Source organism: Durio zibethinus, chromosome 20 (assembly GCF_047325235.1).
Source record: "Durio zibethinus cultivar Kanyao isolate XHJ-2024 chromosome 20, ASM4732523v1, whole genome shotgun sequence".
NCBI lineage: Eukaryota > Viridiplantae > Streptophyta > Magnoliopsida > Malvales > Malvaceae > Durio > Durio zibethinus.
In genome coordinates this window covers 5,277,518-5,298,512 of record NC_143181.1, presented here as the reverse complement: position 1 = coordinate 5,298,512, position 20,995 = coordinate 5,277,518, and the positions used below count along the sequence as shown (strand labels likewise).

General features: G+C 35.1%; 2 protein-coding genes across 2 annotated transcripts; both read right to left on the bottom strand.

Moving 5' to 3' along the window:
- Window positions 1-71: 71 nt before the first annotated feature.
- LOC111315625 (ChaC-like family protein) lies at window positions 72-4,240 on the bottom strand. The gene is made up of 8 exons (XM_022917493.2): window positions 4,021-4,240; window positions 3,833-3,909; window positions 3,439-3,492; window positions 2,689-2,745; window positions 2,558-2,598; window positions 2,403-2,474; window positions 646-725; window positions 72-522 (listed from the first exon to the last, which is right to left on the bottom strand). The coding sequence occupies exons 1-8, from the start codon at window positions 4,127-4,129 to the stop codon at window positions 443-445; spliced, it is 570 nt and encodes a 189-aa protein (XP_022773228.1). The 5' UTR covers window positions 4,130-4,240; the 3' UTR covers window positions 72-442.
- A 1,912-nt stretch (window positions 4,241-6,152) lies between these two features.
- Window positions 6,153-9,098, bottom strand: LOC111314975 (WAT1-related protein At4g08300-like). Its single transcript, XM_022916589.2, has 7 exons — window positions 8,835-9,098; window positions 8,687-8,749; window positions 8,091-8,207; window positions 7,576-7,813; window positions 7,324-7,482; window positions 6,842-6,993; window positions 6,153-6,576 (listed from the first exon to the last, which is right to left on the bottom strand). The coding sequence occupies exons 1-7, from the start codon at window positions 9,026-9,028 to the stop codon at window positions 6,363-6,365; spliced, it is 1,137 nt and encodes a 378-aa protein (XP_022772324.1). The 5' UTR covers window positions 9,029-9,098; the 3' UTR covers window positions 6,153-6,362.
- Between the last annotated feature and the right edge of the window lie 11,897 nt (window positions 9,099-20,995).

The following is a 20,995-nucleotide window of genomic DNA, read 5'->3' as shown; positions in this document are numbered from 1 at the left end:
TTAGGGATGACTCATCCCTAGGGGATTTTAAGCATGAGCGAGAAGCAGATAATCAGTGGGATGCCGCAGGATTTGGTTATAGATAACTTCATAAGCTTCAAAGACAAATTCCCCCATCATCATGGGACACCAATGAAATGTCGAGATAGCTTTCAATAATGAAAAGCCTTTGATTTGTTCATCATGAGCAATCAGGTTTAATAGGGAAATATCCAAATGAAAGAAACGACAAGAATATGGAAACATCCTCATCATGACACCATTTGCCTGTGGAGAATTGGGATGACTGTATCCCACACTATATGAAATCTAAGTTTCTGCATCCCAATCCGGGCAAACATGTAGGAACAGATGACTCCATGTAGCGGTGCTGATGCCCAAATCTATAATGCTGCCCTGATTTTCTCATTTTAATATATTTTCCCTTCCCCCCATTTTTGCATCATGATGTAGTTAGCTCCCCTTCTGAAAGAATTCGCCTAGCCTCATTTGCAAGATCCATTACATGTTTATCTTTACATCCTGAACTCATAAAAAAAATAGTAAATATAATATTGATTGGAAATCTTTTAGGCAAAGTAGTGAAAAAAATAATTGGAGTAACTGGTATAGAAAAAATTTAGGGGCTATTGAAAAGAACCTCACCAATTTGAAGAAGAGCCTTTTCTAGTCGGAAAAGATATTCTCTATTTGGCCCTGAAGGGCCCTCAGCATGAACAATTTGTCTGCACATAAAGGGGAAAAAGGAGGAAATAATGAATCAGAACTGGGTATTGCTGCTAGAATTTACACCTATACATCTAGAGATTCACAGTACGATGTGGAGAAACAAAGATGATAGACCACTGCAAAAATCTGGTTTTAGGGCCTTTTTTTTTTTTTTTTCTGTAGTTGATCTGTAGGGAAGGAATTTTCTCTTTAGAAGAAGATTTAGCCACAAATTTCAACAATGATTTTAGGACTTGACAGTATAGAAAACCTCCATTTCTAGTTAATAGAGCAAATATAAATAGTTTTAAATTATTTGACACTTCATAAAACAACCTAACAATGAGCCTATAGTGTATTATATCTCAGCTTTTTATATGTGTTCACATGCCCTAAAACAGCTTCCAGAGTTCAGCTAAGCCCTTTCTATTGAAAGAGGGATATGTCCGACGGTTGAAGTACTGAGATCAACACATCAGTAAATACCAAATAAGGACTCAACAGTATGATGTGAAACCATAACAGAGTCAAATCAGAGATTTTAGTAAGCAGAACTTCTGGTATAGGAATTTTATCCTTCCTCGAGAGGTCATCAAGAAAGTGATCCAGCTCTGTAATGCTTTCTTTTGGAAAGGTAAAGTGGCAAAGGCTCACGGCACATGAGTAAATTGGCAGTTCATTTGCCACAAATTCAGAAGGTGGACTTGGGGTTAAGGATTTAAAATTCTGGAATCAGGACTGCATTTTTAGGAATTTATGGGCTCTACTCTCTGAGCCCGGTTCATTATGGATTGCTTGGGTGAAAACATATGCGATAAAGAGGCAACAATATCTGGCATGTTTCTCCTTCACAGTATAGCAGTTGGAAGTGGAAGAAGCTACTGAGGCTACGAAGTGTTGCTCTAATTTTCATTCAGAATAAGAATGGGAAGATGGTATGGTTGAATTCTGCTAATAAATCCGGCACTTCTAGTACCTGGAACACAATGAGATATAAGCAAGAGAAAGAAGATTGGCATAGATCATTGGTTTGAATACCATATCCCTAGACACTCATTTCATGGATGACCATTCTTGATGAACCGCCTACTTAACAAAGACGTTGTAGGGGGTCATCCATGCTAGTCCTAACTGCTTGTTTTGTAATCAGGAAGTTGAATCGCTTATTCTTCACTTGTGCATTCGCAAAACAAATTTGGTTACAAGTGTTGAAACCCTGTGGGATTCAATGGCAAGCGGACATGGGACATCATGAACTTTTTTGGGCCAAAACTAACTTGAAAGGTAAATCCCTTTTGGCTATTATCCTTAAACTTGCTTGGACTACTTTGATCTATGGTGTTTGGGTGGAAAAGAACAAAAAGGCATTTGGAAAGCAGAGTAGCAGTAGCGCTAATATTTTGCAGTCTGTCAAGGATGCTATTTTGGTGCAGGCTCCACAACATTCAACATTTTGTGGATAATTCTATTCATAGGTTTCTTTGTCCAAATGGGAATCACAATGAGAAAATGTTTAATTAATTTGTTTTTTGATCCTTTCCTTTGTTGGTTTGCTAGTTTAAACTTTGATTCTTTATAGCAGAAGTTTCTGCTCTTTTTGGATGAATAAAGTCTCATTCATTTATAAAAAAAATGCCATAACAGAGATAGAAGAAACACACTCAAACTAAAATGCATAGATAGAAGTAACATACTTGGCAATCTCTTCAACAGTAGCAGGCCCCAAGTAGTTTTCATTAAGCTTCTTGTCTGCGGATCCTATGTACCTGAAAATTTTTGTGTCAATATAGATCTGGATATCTTCAATAATAATGTAAGAAAAAAATATCATTGAGAAAACAGCACATACACCATTACTCCGGAAACAGCTGGAGTTGTAGCAGTGGGATCCTGAAACAAATTTTGGTAGAAACACATGAATAACAAAGCTACATTATACTGGTGTTTCTTAACTTAATAATATCAAAATTCAAAACTCACAGTGAAGAAATCCAGATAAACTTTCTTGTCATACTGCTTCTCCCTCACTTCTAAATACTGCAGATCATTAAGAAATAAAAGGAAGAAAGAAATAATGATAACAGATTGATGAAATATTTTAGGCTACTAAGTAAATCACAGGCAAGTAAACACAAACAAAATGAAGAATTAAATAAAAGAAAAAGAAATAATTAAGCGCATCTTAGCAGCCAACAAGTAATAACAAAAACCAGCAAACAGAGAGTAAGAATATTTATGAACAATTTAGTCATTTAGTCAAGGCTATTCAGAAATGGAAATATATTAAGCCATAATTATTTTCAAACTCAACCTTTTGTTAATATTCCACCATCCAACACTTAATGCCTATTCTGTGGCCAAAAAAAAAAAAAACACTGAGCTCCTATACTATTTAACAACCTATTCAGACAATGCAATACTATGGTAATTTTGCAGTCAGAGGTCACAAAAGGTTGAGATCATTTCCCTTCTGAATCAATTCAGTAAGCCAGTGACCCAAAGTCCGCCAGCTAATCATACAAAACCGATAGTATCAATCCATAGTATCGATAGGCACAGCAATAAGATGTCTTTGTAAGATGCAACTCCAAAAGTTGCATGAGCATATATAGAAACATTTTGATTAGTGATTAGCCAGCAAAAGGAAAAGAAAAGATTGAAGGGCCACTAATGGAGAAAAACAATAAATTATATGAATACAATTTAAGAAATTCACTATCAGGACCATACCGTTAGAGCAGTTTCTTTATCTTCTTTCTTGGATATCTTGTAAGCAGCTCCCCACTATGACCTCACGAGATTGAAGAACATTTTAGTTCACATAGTGGCTCATTTGAGAACTTTGCATGTATAACAAAACAAAATAAAAGTTGAAGTCTGCATATCCATGCTAAAGAACTCACATACAAAACATCATGTAAATAGTTCTCACTGAAATGCACAAAAAAGCTAAACAATTTTGCAGTGCATTAACAGGGTTTCTTTGGCAAATGAAAATCTGAGGAGAGATAGCAACCCATCATACATTAATCCCGTGAAATATAAATGAATTGCTCCAATTAACCTCATGACAAAGCTTTGAATAAACAAAGAAAATGAGGGTAATGGGCAAAAAAGAACTTACACAGACTTCGCCCTGAGCAGGCTCCAATGTGACAGTCCTCCCAGGATACTCAGGCGTCCCTCTGTGGTCAGTACTCCCTGTTTTAACCAAAACACACCCCACCAACCATTCCCTGAGCTATTCAATAAAACAAGAAACTTTTGCAAAAAGTACATACAATAATAAAATAAAGAGCGCAAAGGAAGGACCTTGGTAGAAGACACGGCGATAGTCTTTGATGAAGCCAACAAGACGATCATCATAGTTAAACCCAGCTTTCCAAATAAGAGAGCCGTACCCAAATACCCACATCGCCATTTTCTTCCTTTTTTTTCTTTATTATTGTCTCTTTCGAGGGCTCCCACCAAAAAGTGTCTTTGCCACGACAAGATAGCCGGAAAGAAAGAGAAAGTAAAAAGTAGAAGCAGCATATTAAAACATCCAATGGGAGACAAAGGGAAAAAGGGCACTGCCAAACTGGCAAGCGTTTGCTGGCATGAATGGTCCAGATTCATTTGGAGTGAAAAATAGGTAAAAAAAGCCAATTTTTTGGATCCCACTCTTTGAGCCTACACAATTGATTGCGTCGCAACAAGTTTACTATGAACTCCAGTTGGCCCATTCAAGGAGTTGGGCTGCTTTCTCATGAGCAGTATATAAAATTCAAGAGAAACAAAAAAGAGTGAGCAATTGGATCCCAACCTGCCCTGGGTGAGCCCACATGAATAATTGTCATGCCCGATGCCCAATCCCGATTGCCCAATCAATGATGACGTCTTTAGCCCAAACTAGTTATTTCAATCTAAAAGGTTATCTAACATAGAAAAATGGAACTAGAGAAGACAAAAATACCTGAAATTAATGGGTTTCGATCCGATTCAATTTTTTAGGATCGATTTTTTTTTTTTGAAAATTGGATATTGAGTCGGATAGGGTCGGGTGGCATAAAAAAAATTCGGGTTCGGGTCAGGATCGGGTTTTAGGCAAATCCGAGCCTACCCACTCGATATATATAAAAAAATTATTTTTTTAATTATTTTTTTTAATTTTATATATATTTAATTTTATATTTATATTTAAAATAATATTTTATTAATTTCGGATCGGATCGAATTGGATTTGATTTTATACGATGTCGGATTCGAGTATTAAAAATAAAAAAAAATATCGAGTCGGATTCGGGGCGAGCAAAAACCTGCCTTGACTTGACCCGTTGCCATCACTAAATGAAACTCATTAGATATAATATTTAATAATTTTAAAATTTAAATTTCAGTACTTAAAATTTATTCAATCATATTTAAGATATGAGATTTAATAATTTTAAAATTTAAATTTCAGCACTTAAAATTTTTTTTTTGGCACTTGTTACAACCAACTAAAGAAATTTGAACAACATGTGTTTAGGTTCCATTTTTATTTAGACATTCTGTAATCAAAAGCATAAAATTATGAACGGTGAAGAGTAGGCACAGAGGTTACTGACAAATATATTCTATTGTTGCTAAGATTTTTTTAATGTTGAAAATTGATTTAGAAACATATCTAAACCTAATTCATGGTTGTTTCCTAGACAAGCTAAAACGGACAACTAACATCAGCCACCACCTCTTTGAGGTCAAGTTCTTGCCACGATTTCTAATCGGGAAAAAAAGAGAAATAACATCTTAAGGTGGGTGCTTGCTCTAGGTTCTGATACCTATATCTTTCTATCAATATCAGATATCGAACTGAAAATATTGCATTACCTATCATGATGAATCATGTGTCAAGATCAAACGTAAGAATACGTCACACAATCTATGCAGGATGGATTCATTTTTGGCCAATAACAATTCTTTCTTCTTTGTCACTCATGTTTGATCTTTAATTTGTTCCTTTGTCCATGTGTTGTTGTTAACTGTCCTTTTCTAACCATTTTTGTTACAGACTCGGAGTTTAGCTCAGTTTGACATTTTTTATGTTTTGAGGATCAAATTTCAGCATCTGTAATTACTTTTATTCCCAGATTACATCCTCTTCGTATAAGAAAAAATGTGGTTTAAGTAATTCCTTTAGCCATTTATACTCTTCACGTGGCCAAGTTACAAGAAGAATTCGATTCTTCCCTAAGCCATTTCAATCAAGCTATAGATGAGTAGCTATCGGGATGTGCATAAAAATATTCCAATGAACTTGAGCAGATGATGACCCTGGAATATTTGAGATACCAGTATAATTTCCGGAACAAGGTTAACTGTTTGATTCCTATTCTGATATTTGCAATACATCTTTTTGTTCTCGCATCAGATGAGTTTGAACCAAAGAAAAAGTATGGAAATGAAATATTTGGACAAGAACATAGACACACCGCCACAATTCATGGTTTTTACTTCACCAAATTTAAAGCCTCATGGTACAATAAAAAGATGGTAAGCTACAAATTACTTTAGATGCAGAGCAGCTTCGAGAGAGAGGGGAAGGGGTGGTTACATGGTAAGTTTTATCGGTTAAGGAAGAACAATGCTGCTAGAAATTTTTTCAACATTTGACAGAAAATGTTTTTTGTTCCTTAAGTGCTGAAGGGGCTCTTTGAAGCTGGAATATTAACAATTTTAGCAGGTCCATCAATGCCATCATCAACACAGATTGATCTAGCATTGTTTTTGATTGGCAATTCCTGCAGGGCATTGCTTTTCTCATCAGTTTCTGAGTTTTTCCCATCTTTGCCTTTACCCCACACCACAGTGTAAAGGCCTGTGACTATGATAATGGAGCCAAGTATGCTGAAATCAACCAAAGAATAGGGAAAAAAAGAAGAAGCAAATGAGCAATCAGAACAAGGAAAACCAACGCATAACCCACACCACAGTGCATTCTGTCACTATCTGCAAAAGCAATCATCTCTAATAATTGATAATGCACCATATATTCATGTCTTAGTAAACTTTGTCATCAACCCGGGATTAATATAATATGCTTTTGGTGTCAATATTTATTAAAAATGAAAGTTCAAGTTGTTGCATGAAAATTTGAGATGCTGCATCATACCTTCCAAGGTGGATTTTTTCTGCTAAAACAATGGCCCCAAGCGAAGCAGTGATGATCATGCATAGAGGGCTGAAAGATGTTAAAAATACTGGCCCCCGTTCCCTGATCACGATTCCTTGGACATAATATGCGATTCCGGAGCACACTATTCCCTAATCAATGGCAAATTATATTAAAGTGTAAGCACTTCTGTTTCATGTGTCTGCTAATTTTGTTTTACTAGGACTTTTCAAGTGCATCATGGCAGGCAAAAAAAGCCTTGTAAAGCAATAAATAAAAAGTCGGTATCTCTTTTTTTGGGTACAGAGGAGATCGTCTGAAGACAGGGAGAAGGGGTTACAGTTGTTAAAATTTGAATCTCAGATTTATTGATGCCACCTCATAGGGTGACTGCATGAACCAACTTAGCTAAACTCTTAATTCAATTGGTATCTCTTTTTTGTTTCTGTATTCGTTGTATTTGGTTTTATTGGGGCACTTACAGAATAAGATGCAGCAAGAAGCCTTGAGTCCCAGCCAACTTTCCAGGCACTTAGGTCACGAACCATGATAAGTGACACTCCTGCACCTTCCACCATTCCCATGAAACATATCAAAGCTGTAAGAGAGAGTTCAGCCGGGTACTTCTTCAATGTGAAGGACTGAACCGGAAATGATAACCAATATCAGCTCAAATATAAGTAGTTTAAACAACTTTTTTTTTTTTTCGTTCAACAGACTAGATTTGGACTCACTTGCAAAATAAAGAAACTTGACCAGCTACAGATACTTCCAAGAAGCAATATGGTTCCGGTAACCCAGTGTTTATCAGCAGATTCACTGGTAGTTCCATGGTGAGTAGCTCCTCCTGACTTGATGAAGTCAATAATGGGACCTCTGTACAATGTCATGACCATTGCTCCTACGACTGTTATTGCTGTTCCAATGATCTTTGCTAGACTTCGTATCTTCTTCACATTGACCTTCTCTAACCTATTGACATAATTATAGCATATTAACCATGATAAATTCCTTTAATCTCATTGATGATATTAAAAAATTTGAAAAAAAAATCCCTTAATGAAAAAAGAATGAAGGTGATGGAAGTTTTTAAGCAATTTGATGTGGTGGGCGCTGGCATATTTTCAATCAGGGGTCCCAGAGGCTTGAGACTTCGACAGGGTGTAGGATCTTACTGGCACGTCTTTTTCAGTAGTGTGTTTTTGCACTACAAAATTAATAAATAATGAATTGGTTTGAATCTTTTCACCTGAAAATCATTGCCAATATGAAGGTAACAGCTGGAAGCATGTTGACAAAAGCAGATCCATATGTTGCTGTCGTGTACTTCATTCCCAGATAGTATAAGTTCTGGTCAAGCACTGGCCTGTACATAAAATCAGCAACGTTAATTAGACCCTTCACAATCTTGTTTAGCATTTGACATTCCATTTTCTTCATTGTATTTATAAATATATCAAAAACAGGAAACATGCATGGACTCGGGGATATATGCCAAAAGATGAACACTTGATTCTGTCATTTAAATTGCTACTATCATCATTTTAGATCGAAATGTTAAACTTTTTTGGATGGAAGATTCAGTAGTTTCTTGCGCAAGACAGAAAGCCTTGCAAGTTGCAACCATGGTGAGAAAGAAGAGAACGGATTGATTAATGTGAAAAAAGAAAGAGAGAATCCAACTCTTGCAGCCACAAATTGGAAGATCAAAGAAGCAAGGCAAGCTCTTCCGAATCTCCTAGGGGGCTACAGTTGTTTCCTTAAAAAAACAATGCACAGTGGATATAATATGGAGATGCATTTATTTGCCTAAAGATGCAAAAAGAAGAGAGTTTAAAGCATTACTCCAGGAAACCAAGAGCTACAATCCTTAGGAAGATAGGGAGGGTCATCTTTGGCCTTATTTTCCTGCATAAAATAATGGAAGGCAGCAATAAGATTAGGGGTTCAAGGAATAAGAATGTGATTGTGAGAGAGAGAGAAGCAACGAAACCTTTCAAGAACAAAGGCAAAGGGTGCAATGACAATGGTAGCAACAACATGACGGTAGGTTGCAAGGATGAAATTACTCATGCCATGCTTTAAAGAAACCATTGAGATTATGTACATCCCTGCATATCCAAACTGCAGGGAGATTATCGCCACGTATGGTTTCATTTTGTTCAACACATTACACAAAGCTCCCATGTTTCTCTATCTCTCACTGATCTCTTTCTCTCGACTATTTGCTCTGCGGCTGCCAAGTTCGAAATGAAAATGGCCTTCTTATAGGCAAGAAAATGCTATATGACAAAAGATAAAATAAAGCGAGTGCATTATTTTTCCAATAAATGTAAGAGCTGTATAAATGTCCAAGGCACTAACTCTCAATCTAATTTTTGATTCCCTTATCCACTAAAAATCACCCCTATTGCCAAAGTAACTAGAATCCTCTCACTTTGCTGATAGAATCAGAGTAAAACAAAATAAAAAAAAAAATATAGAAGAAAGAAGTGTGTTTTTGTGGATCTCTGTGAATATAGTGCTTTGCCTTTATTTTTTTTTCTTTGATTTCTTTTTTTTGTGGGAAGTGGGGATTTGATTCATTGACCACCAAATGATGTTTGGGTTAAGTGCGGATGATGCGTGCAAAAATTATATGGCTTTTGTATTAAAGAGCGTTGGGTGCTATGAAGCGTGGCCACCATTTCTGAAATCATGGTTTGCTTAAATACTCTTTCTGATTTATTCACGGCATTCATTGTCATTTACTCTCCCGCATATTTTGACCTTTAAATTTCTATATATATGGCAATTTTTATATGAGATAAATTTTGGTTGACCTTCCCTCAAAACGCAAAGTAAAAGCAAGTTAGCTAGTACAAATGACTTGACAAATCTGCGGTTTAATCCCGTTTATTTATGCAATCATTCTTAAAAAAAGTGATGTTTGTGTTCAAGGAACCTACAATAATTTTTCCTATTCCCAAATTTCGGTCTCTTTTATCTAAAAGATTGACGTTGACAAAGATTTTTTTTATGATCCAACAGACTTTATATTGCTTTAGTTTGCTTTGGGAGAAATTTTACTTGAGAATTTCTGAAACTGCAAGCTGAAATTCTTTCTAACATTGGAATTGCTTGCTGATTACTAATCACTTAGATTAGGCATCTCTGACTTTAATTCTATGCGTGAAGCTGAAACCACTCTGCTTCTTTATCTTCTCAATGATAATTTCGAATGTTTGCATTGGAAAACATTTATTCTTATTCCTTTGCTGCCTGCCTCTTCACTTTGTTTTTTGGCCAAGCCTGCCTCTTCATTTCACACTCAACAAATTCTTTTCTTTTTATGTAGCAGAAATTTGGAGCAAACAGTTGTTGTTTCTTTCACAAATTGCCCAAAATTTTATTATGCTTTATCTGTCAATTCCATTGATAAACAAGAAAAAAAAATGGAAATTCTCCTTTACTCAATGTTAACCAAATGGGAAACCAAACTAATTGGATACTAACTAGATCATGATAATTAACCAATAATGATTAGTTCAATGGTTAATATACAATCAAGTCAAAGTGCATAGATAGATCATGATAATTAACCAACAATAATTAGTTCAATGGTTAGTATACAAGTGAATAGTTATTTTGATTCCGTGTGGGATCTAATCCTTCTATCACTAACTATCTTATGGACAATAATATTGTTAAAATTTGAGTGGGCATGAAATCATATTACAGCATTGAAATTTAATTTAATTCATTTATATAATTATCTGTAAAATATGATATTTAATAAATCTAAAATTAAAATTTTAGTACTTGCAATCACTTCTGATAATATTAAACTTTTTTTATAAATAAAGTTATATCTGAAAATTGATAAGATTTGTTGTATTATTAAGGGTAGTATAAATTTCTCAAAGAAAATAGTTAAAGATATATGATGATACAATATTAATACAATAATAATTTTTAATGGTACATGGGGAGACAATGCAAAGCCGGTGCTTTCGTGTTTGGATTCCAACATGGAAATCAGGAATAAGGTTGGTTGGTGGAATCCCACGTAACAAATGGGAGACATTCGAAAGATATGTCAAACAGGTGTCGAAGGGATGGCAAGAGATTGATTGCATACTGTACTTTATGGAGAGTTGTGGCTAATAATCATCTCAACAGGGGGGGGGGGGGGGGGGAATGAATCTAGTAAACCACTAGGCCACAGTGGGGACTTTTGCCTAGTTATTTTGTAGGGCAGAAGTTTGTTGTCATTTGCAATTTTAAACACCATAATATGAAAATAATAAAAAAAAAAAATTAAAATTTTAATAAAAAATGTTTTGCACGAGTTTATTAACACATACTATTTGACATAAAATATATAAATTACCAGATTATGTACCTTATATCGTTAAACCAACTGTTAATATTCTCGAGCATAAAAAATTATGAAGGATTTGTTCTGTTTTTCTCTTCATGGCTTTAATTATTCGGATCCATCCAACCACAATCAAGAACAGAAAAGGTCTGAAATACAATGGCATATTTTTGCTCCAGCATCAAATCAGGGTTGACACAACTTATCACCATGTTAAAATTTGTTTCAAAATATTATTCCACCGGCCAGAATGGCAGAACTGAATTTCCAACCGTCCTACACCTATATTTCAAGTAGAAGTTGGTGCTACTCAATCCAATACGACACAATCAGAAGATTGAAAAGAGTAGATTTATTTGAGCTTTCATAATCATAGCTGCTCTTGGACATGAACTTAGACAGTGCTTTCGATATTCTTCACGAAATATACTGCACAGCTAAACCTTGTCCGTCAAGTGCAATTCATGATGAAAAATAGGCCCTATAGTGACAATAAAAGCAGTTTCTTTGAGTTCTATCATGTGATTCAAATGTAAGTCGACGGATATATTCATATAGTAGGGTAGGTAAGGAGATAAAATGGTTCCATTTGCATATAAGTTGAATGAAGTTGAAGTTATAATGGCAATGCATCTTGTAGGTGTCTGGCTCATCTAGAGAATCATTTATCTTGTTAGATTGACAATAGTACATGCGGGAATAGGGTTCATAAGAAAAAAAAAAAATGAATGGAACTTAATTCCACATAGAAAAGTTTTGACATATACCAACCATGAGGATTTATCAAAATGTTGTCATGACAAAGAAAAATATGTTGATAATTTGGAAGGAAATTCCAATTTTATTACAAGTCATGTGAAATTCATGGATTGTGTATTAGAGTTATACTTGGAATATAAGTATTTACATCATTTTCAATTTACAAAATTATGAAATTCAATAAATATCTTACAAGTTGGTATAGATTCTGACACAACGCATCTATGAGAAGTTTGAATAAAAGGAGCTAACAATCCACCCTCACAAACACAATAAAAATACTTCTTGAATAATGGTAATATTGATATATTATAACCACAAAACCCCAGATCCTCAATTATTTATGGTGCACGTACAATCTCACTGCCCCACTCTGATATGGCAATGTTGTGGCAGTGGTAAACAAAGAGAAAAAAAATTGTCTTGGATATCAGTAAGTCTAGCGCAAAAGTTAATCGTCGGCATTTCTACATCTCTCTCTCTCTATATATAACAATAATGACATTAATTAATCAAGACAATGTATTTTGTGCTCACATGATCCATCCCTTGATGTTTGCACAAAGTTTTTCACTAACAAGTTGCAGAGAAGAGCATAATGGAAAGGCTTTATGGACAGAGATTTTAGTACTCTTGAAATAGGTGAGGCAAGTTCTCCTGCTACTTTTTTTAAGGTCATGCTTTTAAGTCATGCTTTTAGGAACATCTTTTACTTTCCACCCTTCTGAGCACTGTTAAATGTGGCAATAACAAGCTTAGTGCCATCATCGATACAAAATTTTTTCAGAAATTGGTAGCTTTTGGATATAATCAACCTGTGAAGGGCAAGATTGTGCTGTACCATCCTTGCTTTTACCCCAAACCACAGTATAGAGGCAGATTGATCATATGAATACCAAAATGAAAGAAGAATGATACTTGAAGTTATACCCTTTTCCTTTTCTTTCTTTATATTGTTGTACTAGCTTAAAGCCTATTCGACAATGCTCAATTGATGGCTTTCCTATGGCTGCCTTTATAAATTCATTCATATAAAAAGAAAAAACCCAAAGCAAGGTGTACAATGAAAACTCTTAGAAATGTTTGTTTTCCTTATGCTCCATCCTTTGGTATATAGGACATGAAGTATGCTGAAAGCTAATTGCTGAGTTATCAAGCACCAAATTTTCTTTCTTTAAATAATGGATGATTATTTCAAGTACGTTTGGTAATTGGGGATCAGATATGCTAATGGAGCAGGCTTTGCCTCATTACTTCATCTTATTTCTTTAAGTCCAATGTGTTTGATTCAAGATTGATACTGTGCCACCGTATAGAATTAGGCTCATCGATAAAAAGTGATTGCTGAAGTTGCTTTTGAATGGGAACTAATGACTTCCATCATTTTTTTAAACTTTGATTTTTAAGTGTCCTGTATTCCATGGTGAATTTGCTCGCCGAGGATGGCAGAACTAAGAGCAGCAACGGTTATCTTGCAGAAAGGGTTGAAGGCAGTGACAATACAAGGCCTCTTGTTTTCATGGCAAGACAATCCAATTATATCTTTCATTAAAACGGTTAGATAACAAACTTAAAATTTAATTTAATTGATTTATACAATCATTTTAAAATATAATATTTAATTAATTTGAAATTCAAATGTCAATATTTACATAATTTATTTCTATTCTTAGACAACGACCTTTTTTATAAAAAAGAAAAAAGAAGAAGAAAAAAACAAGTTGTTAGTGTCACGAGTCGATATTTAAACTCTGAACCCGCGCAGCTCCAGGACCCGTCCCAGATCAGCCTATCTGCCACGGTTCACACCCTTGTGAGGTATTGTCCGCTCTAACCCCCCTGGCTTAACGGTTTTATCCTACAAAAAGCGCATCACAAGGCGAAGATGGTGTGAACCCTTTTATGCCCAAGGGATCCTCCTATGATGTTCGATGTGGGATTCAGGACTCTTTCTTAGGTCCGTGACATTCTCTCCCACTCAACCTCGTGACGCCCTCGTCACGGAGGCTGACCACCCTGCCTACCTCCCTCGAGGTGCTTGGCATGGGTCGAACAGTATAGGGCTGGCTCTGATACCACTTGTTACAGGTCGAGACTTAAGCTTTGAACCCGCGCGGCTCCGGGACCCGGACATTCACCCTTCCGACGTCTTAGATCAGCCTACCTGTCACGGTTCACACCCTTGTGAGGTATTGTCCGCTCTAACCTCCCTGGCCTCACGATTTTGTCCTACAAAAGGCGCCTCACAAGGCGGAGGTGGTGTGAACCCTTTTATACCTCAGGGACCCTCATATTATGTTCGATGTGAGATTCATGACTCTTCCTTAGGTCCGTGACAAGTGGTATCAGAGTCAGCTATAAACCGTTCGATTCACGCCAAACACCTCGATGGAGGTAGGCAGGGTGGCCAGCCTCCGTGATGAGGGCGTCACGAGGTTGGGTACGGGAGAATGTCACGGACCTAAGGAAGAGTCCTGAATCCCACATCGAACATAATAGGAGAGTCACTGGGGTATATAAGGGTTCACACCACCTCCGCCTTGTGAGACACCTTTTGTAGGACAAAACCGTGAGGCTAGGGGGGCCAGAGCGGACAATATCTCACAAGGGTGTGAATCGTGGTAGGAAGGTTGATCTGAGATGTCGGAAGGGTGAATGCCCGAGTTTCGGAGCCGCGCTGGTTCGGAGCTTAAGTCTCGATCCGTGACAAGTGGTATCAGAGCCAGCCCTATACCGTTTGATCCACGCCAAGCACCTCGAGGGAGGTAGGTAAGGTGGCCAGCCTTCGTGACGAAGGTGTCACGAAGTTGGGTGCAGGAGAATGTCACGGACCTAAGTAAGAGTCCTGAATCCCACATCGAACATAATAGGAGGGTCCCTGAGGTATAAAATGGTTCACACCACCTCCGCCTTATGAGGCGCCTTTTATAAGACAAAACTGTGAAGTCAGGGGAGCCAGAGCGGATAATACCTCACAAAGATGTAAACCGTGACAGTAAGACTGATCTGAGATACCGGATGAGTGCATGTCCGGATCTCAGAGCCGCGCGGGTTCGGAGCTTAAGTCTCGACCCGTGACATTAGTAGTTAGCTTGTATAAGAAATAAATATGTTGATAAGTTTTACAAGTTAGCTAGGCTGGCAATTTGATTATAAGATTGCTAAACCAATGAAATAATTGAAGCTAAAGGTATTTAGGTTATACTTGGTGCATAAGATGATTGATAGGATAGAAAAAATAATTATTTTGTATTATATTGAGTTTGTATTTAAGAAAGAGATATGATTATAAAAATAATTAATCATCTTCTTAATATAGGATAATTTAATTTTTTAAAAATAAAAAAAATTATTTTTAATTCATAAAATTAAATTTTCATATTTTATTATACCATTAAAAATTATATTAATAATTAAAATTATATAAATTTTAAAAAATATAATTTTGATTAATAAATAAATTATCATATCTTAATCTTCACACATCAAATACAAAATAAAATAATATTATTTAATTTAATTTAATTTATAATATTATATTATATTATTTTATCATAATCTTATCAATCGATTCAAATTAATATTTGTCTGAAACCCTTGCTTGAGTCTTGATAGGACAGAATTATAGACCTGAAAACATAGTCTAATCTGCTTTTCCATTTTGATGATAATTTACCTAGATTTAGTACTTACCAAGTGAATATTTCGTACTTACTGAGTACAATGGAGTAAAAGGCCTAGAGTTCCAGCCCACTTTGTCAATCCACTAGGGTGATGCTCTACAACAAAAAGATAGCTTTTTGTGGATTTATATTATCATTTCATAAAAAGCTTATTTCATTTCTTTTTTCCACAAGCAAAAAGAAAGAAAAGGAAAGACAAAGGTTGGTGCATTTACGAGGATTTATATTTATACGACCAGCCCTGACAATGATATTATAAAATATCTTAACAAATTTTTGGCCAAAGTAAGAAAGATATGGCACTTAGAAATTAAATTATTTATGGGAAAGATAAACCCCAGACAATGGGACTTGTCATTTAAATTTTTTTTTTTGAGAACAGTACGAATTTCATACTGTCCAATTTTCAAATGGTTAAATGCAGTGAAAAAAATAATAATAATGGGTGAATTCGGACATTAATTCAATTTAAGAGATTAAATTTAACAAATCTGACATTCAAATCTTAATTTTTACAATATCTTTTTCTCATATTTTGACCTTCTCTGAAAAAAAAAAAAAAAACAATGGCTCGCTCATAATAGTTCCATTTATTGTTGTTTCTCATTCAGAATGCATGATGTGGACATGAATGCGAATGCAAATCCTTTGCCAATAATTTGCTCTTATTTGCTTCAACCACTGAATCACATCGATAACTCAATAATAAACTCGGAGACTTAATTGGCCTGATCAGGAAGACGAAATTGCTCCTACAACAAAAATGATTAAGACTTGTATGTCTAGCCACCAACTTTGTTTAATGCTTTTGGTAAATTTGTTACTGGATCACATATTCAGTCAGGATTGAAACAAAACCAAAGGAAGTACAAATAAGATGGCAGAGGCAACCAATCAGATGGTTGTACAAAGTTCCTCTGTGTTGTAGGATTTTTGTCCTTTTTTTCCCCTTGTTTTCAAGTTCATATATTCCACCATTTTGAGTAAAGAATGAATAAAAAGAGTCATAAAAGAAAAAGTATTGAAAAGAAAGGAAGATTCAAATGCAGGGTTTGACGTGTAAAACATTGGAAATTCTTTCACATCGTATTTTACATGAAATAACGTGTCATAATTTATGTTTATACGAAAAATATAAAATATATGTTTTAATTTTTGTTAAACTCATATATAATTTTTATTAATATTTTGAACCGTATCAATTTCATATTTTTTTGTATTGTGTTTTAGATTGTCAGTTTATAAAGCTTGTCTTGTGGAGCTCTCTGTCACATCTAGGCTGGTCTTTAAGATAAACCAATCTTGTGTTCATTCTGCAGATCGTTGATAAGATAAAAATGACAATTCAGAATGTTTTTCCAAGGTTCATATCTCAAACTATCAATTTCATTTTCTAGAGATACCGAAAAAGCAAGCCGTGTTCTATCTGTACTAGTTCACTTTTGTTAAAAGAACAATTCAGTGATGACAATTTCGTGTAATCATGGCAAAAACATACTGCAAATGAGAAAATCTGGTTCAAAATAGGGTAGCCCATTATTGTCCAAAACAGCTGAATTGCTCTGCTTTAAGATGCCAAAGCAGCAAGGAACTTAAAAGGAAAAAGCAGCTCAAGTCCATGATCAACTAATGGAGTTTTGGAGACCGAACTTGAAAACATAAAAAGGTATCATGTTATTCAGGAAAGAGGGTCAAAAAGACAGCAAGACAAGCTACTTTCCTTTGCTTTAATGCTTTATCATTCAGTCTTTCCAACGTGTCGTATAAGAGACAATCTGTTTTTGCATGAGATTTTCTTGTTTTCTTGCTTCCTTTTTTATCTAACAATTTCTTGAAACATTGTCTCCTTTCAGTAATTGACATCACATTATGATAATACTAGTACCTTTTTCCTTGTTCAAAGCCTGTAATCTAGGGTAGGGAGTCTAAAGGACAACACGTGTGCAAGTTGAGATGCCCTATGAATCATTTGGTGGCTTTCAGCTTCCAGGATCCTGAAGGATTTTTTGGGATAATTAGTGGGAATTCTCCTGATAAACCAATGGAATCCAATATTTAAGCAATCCTGTAATTGTTCCTGCAACTTCTTGTTGACGAGAAACATCAGATAAATATGCATATCGACACCCAATATGATATATTTGGCAAAAAAAAAATGTCATTTCAAGCTTGTGGATTATTGGTTGAACCAGCCAAAAGCAATTCTATCAACTTTCTAGGCTCTGATCCATCAGTATGCAATTGCAAAATCAATTGGTGAACCTAGACTTTCTTAGTGGAACACTATACCAGCAAATTGCAAATCATCAATTCCTTCACAAATGCAGTAAGAGATAACAAAATGACATTCCTCAGTTTCAAAAAGATGATAAATTGCTTATCCCAGAATATTAGCCTGAAAAGATGGCAAATCGGACTTACAAAACTATTAGAATCATATCAGACCTGATATGGAATCACAAAGTTCATGAGACTTACGTTTGCATACCAAGAGGAAAAAGTATATGAAAAAGTTGCTCGGACTACAAAGTTTGGAGTGCGTGATTAAAGTGATGAACAAATTAAACACCTTAGAACATGATAGGCCTTGTTTGCTTGCATTAGTTGTATATGGTATAGATATTATATTCATGTAAGTTTTAAATCCTTATATATGATATCTTATAATTAAATAAATGAATCATTTTAAAAATCAAAAGAAATCTTAAACAAATCACAGAATGCATAGTGAAAAAGGTATGATATTAATTATATTTACAATTTTTCTACTTAAAATGGTACTAATAATAGATAAAAATTTTAAAATCCACCCACAATTTAGTTGTAAATAAAACACAATGGGGTAATGGGATGACCCATGGACCTGTACAATTGCTTATAGGATATAGAAACTGATATAAAGCAGATAAGGGTTCTGACCTGTCAGTAGAAAACACAAAAGGCATTCAAAAGTGGGAAAAACTTTATCTATGAAGTATGATTTTATATTGGTTTCTTTAGAATGATTGAAGTGAGAGATCATGGGTAGGTGTCCAAGAAAGAGCTGCTTTCCCTTTGCAGTAGGAGAGAAGATACCAAGAAGACGCGTGCACGACACATTACTTGAACCTAACAGTTGATCAGAATCTGTTAGCAAGTTATGATGAGAATATGAAGACGAAGATCATACAACTTTGCAAAGATGATCAACTCTCAATTAGTATTTAACTAACTCTCAGTAAGTTGTAAAATGAAGATGATATGTCATGACCGTCCAGTTATCGAATGTTATGCCTCCTGTGAAGAAGTTTGAGCCCCAATCAAATATATGGTCAACTTTCCAAGAATCTTGTAACAGGGCAAGGCATTGGTATAATAATAATAATAAAAGAACCTTTCAACTACTTGGAAGGACCTATTGATGGAAAGGATGCAACAGTGAGGCATTGGAATCAGTCACTTGCAAGAATGGTAACCTACTTTGAAGTAATATATTCAATTCATTTTAATCAACTTTCTTTTAGCCATATGATAAAAAGAAATAAAGGCATAAGAAAAAGAAAAGAAGACAAATCAACCAATTGGTGTAATAAGTCCATCATTAAAGTTGTATATAATGACAGTACCAATTCTTCAATCACCAGCGACAGCTACAGATGGCTTGAACTCTTCATCTACTCTACAATGTTTTTTTTCCCTTTTTCCTTTGGTGCAATTGAGTTGCTCTTACTGGTACCCCACTAAGCCAAGATACTATCAACATCCACAGATGAAAAAAGATGAAATGAGGACAAACTCAATCGTGCACCACAAAAAGGCAGGAGTTTAATAACAATCAAAACAATCCAAGTGAACGGACTGCTTGGGGCCTTTGAAAAAATGGATTAGTCAAAAGTTGGAAAAGAAGGAATGAATATGACATTAAAGAACCACGATTGATGCAATTTTTCATTTTATCACTTTCCAGACCTTAAAGCGCCTGCTTTTGTTTGCGTGGAATTAATAAAATAAATGAAAAGAAAAGTTTTTATATCAGAGCAAATCAGGGTCAGTGATGACAACTAGATTTTGCTGGACCTAGTCAAACTTAGTAAAACCGACTTAATTTATATCAAAATCCTTTTCCCTTGTAGTTCTACATGTGCTTCAGTATCCATCATATAACAACAACAAAAAATCGTAGAGATATCTGACTGTCTAAAAGCAGCTGCTATCTTCTTTTGGACAAGCTCCACCCCAAGTTGAGGAGAATCCATATAAATTTCACATATTAATCCCAAAATTGTAAAGACTAGTGCAAAGGATAGCTAGAGAAGAATGATCAAGTTTAAATATCCTTGTTATACCCGTATTTTGTCAGAAAAATCGATATGCCTGTAGTAATATTTTTATATTATATTACTCAAGATACCTTCAAATATTGTTGATAACTCTCAATGTATGTCTATAGCAAATATTTTAGGAATCTAAAAATGTTATGCTGATATTTAAAACCTTGGTTTTGAGACCGCCTCAACATGCTTCTGGCATTACCAGCCACTACATTTATATCCTAATTAATTTTGGATACAGTAGCATTATGATTTGATGGTCAACAAGATTCCCCCAGCTACTCAAAGGAAAAACCATAATCAGAAACTTTTCACTGACCTATAGCCACGCAAAAGGGCTGATATCTGATGAAAATGATGACAAGTACTGAAAAGTTGTGATGCAAAAGGGAATCTGCATCTCCATAACCTGTACCATACGTGTGTGGACAGGATGAACATGATTGAAAGTTGTGATGCTTTGTTAATGCAAAAGGGAATCTGCATCTCTATGACCCTATACCATCCGTGAGTGCAGAGAAGTTGTTCTACTATTATACTAAATTTATATAGATTAGATGTGGAAAAAAGAAAATCACCAGAATGAAAACCAAGGGTCTTCCTCACCGTGAAAAGAGTAGTAGTGGAAGAAATCCACCAAATAGAAGAGGGAAAGAATAAAATGTGTTTAAAATTTATCACTATTGACAACCTCATCCAAATTCTATATCAATAACAAAATTCTCTGGTTGGAGTATCCAGACTGTCTATTTTAATATCATTTTGATTAAGTGTTATCTCTGAAGAATGTAGAAATCATGTTAGACTTCCAAGAACTGTACTTGGGGATTACCAGCGAGTTTTCACTGTGGAGTGACCGTTATATAAGCTTATTCCTTCAAGCATGCAACAAAAAAAAAAAAAAAAAAGGAAATCCGATAAGGTTAAGGCCTTAAATAATGGTAAACAATATAAATTTACTTCAAACAAGCATGAACTTAAGACTACCAGAGACGTTCTTTGAAAGTTTTCAAACTGAAATAGATTTTTAAGAAATACTCAA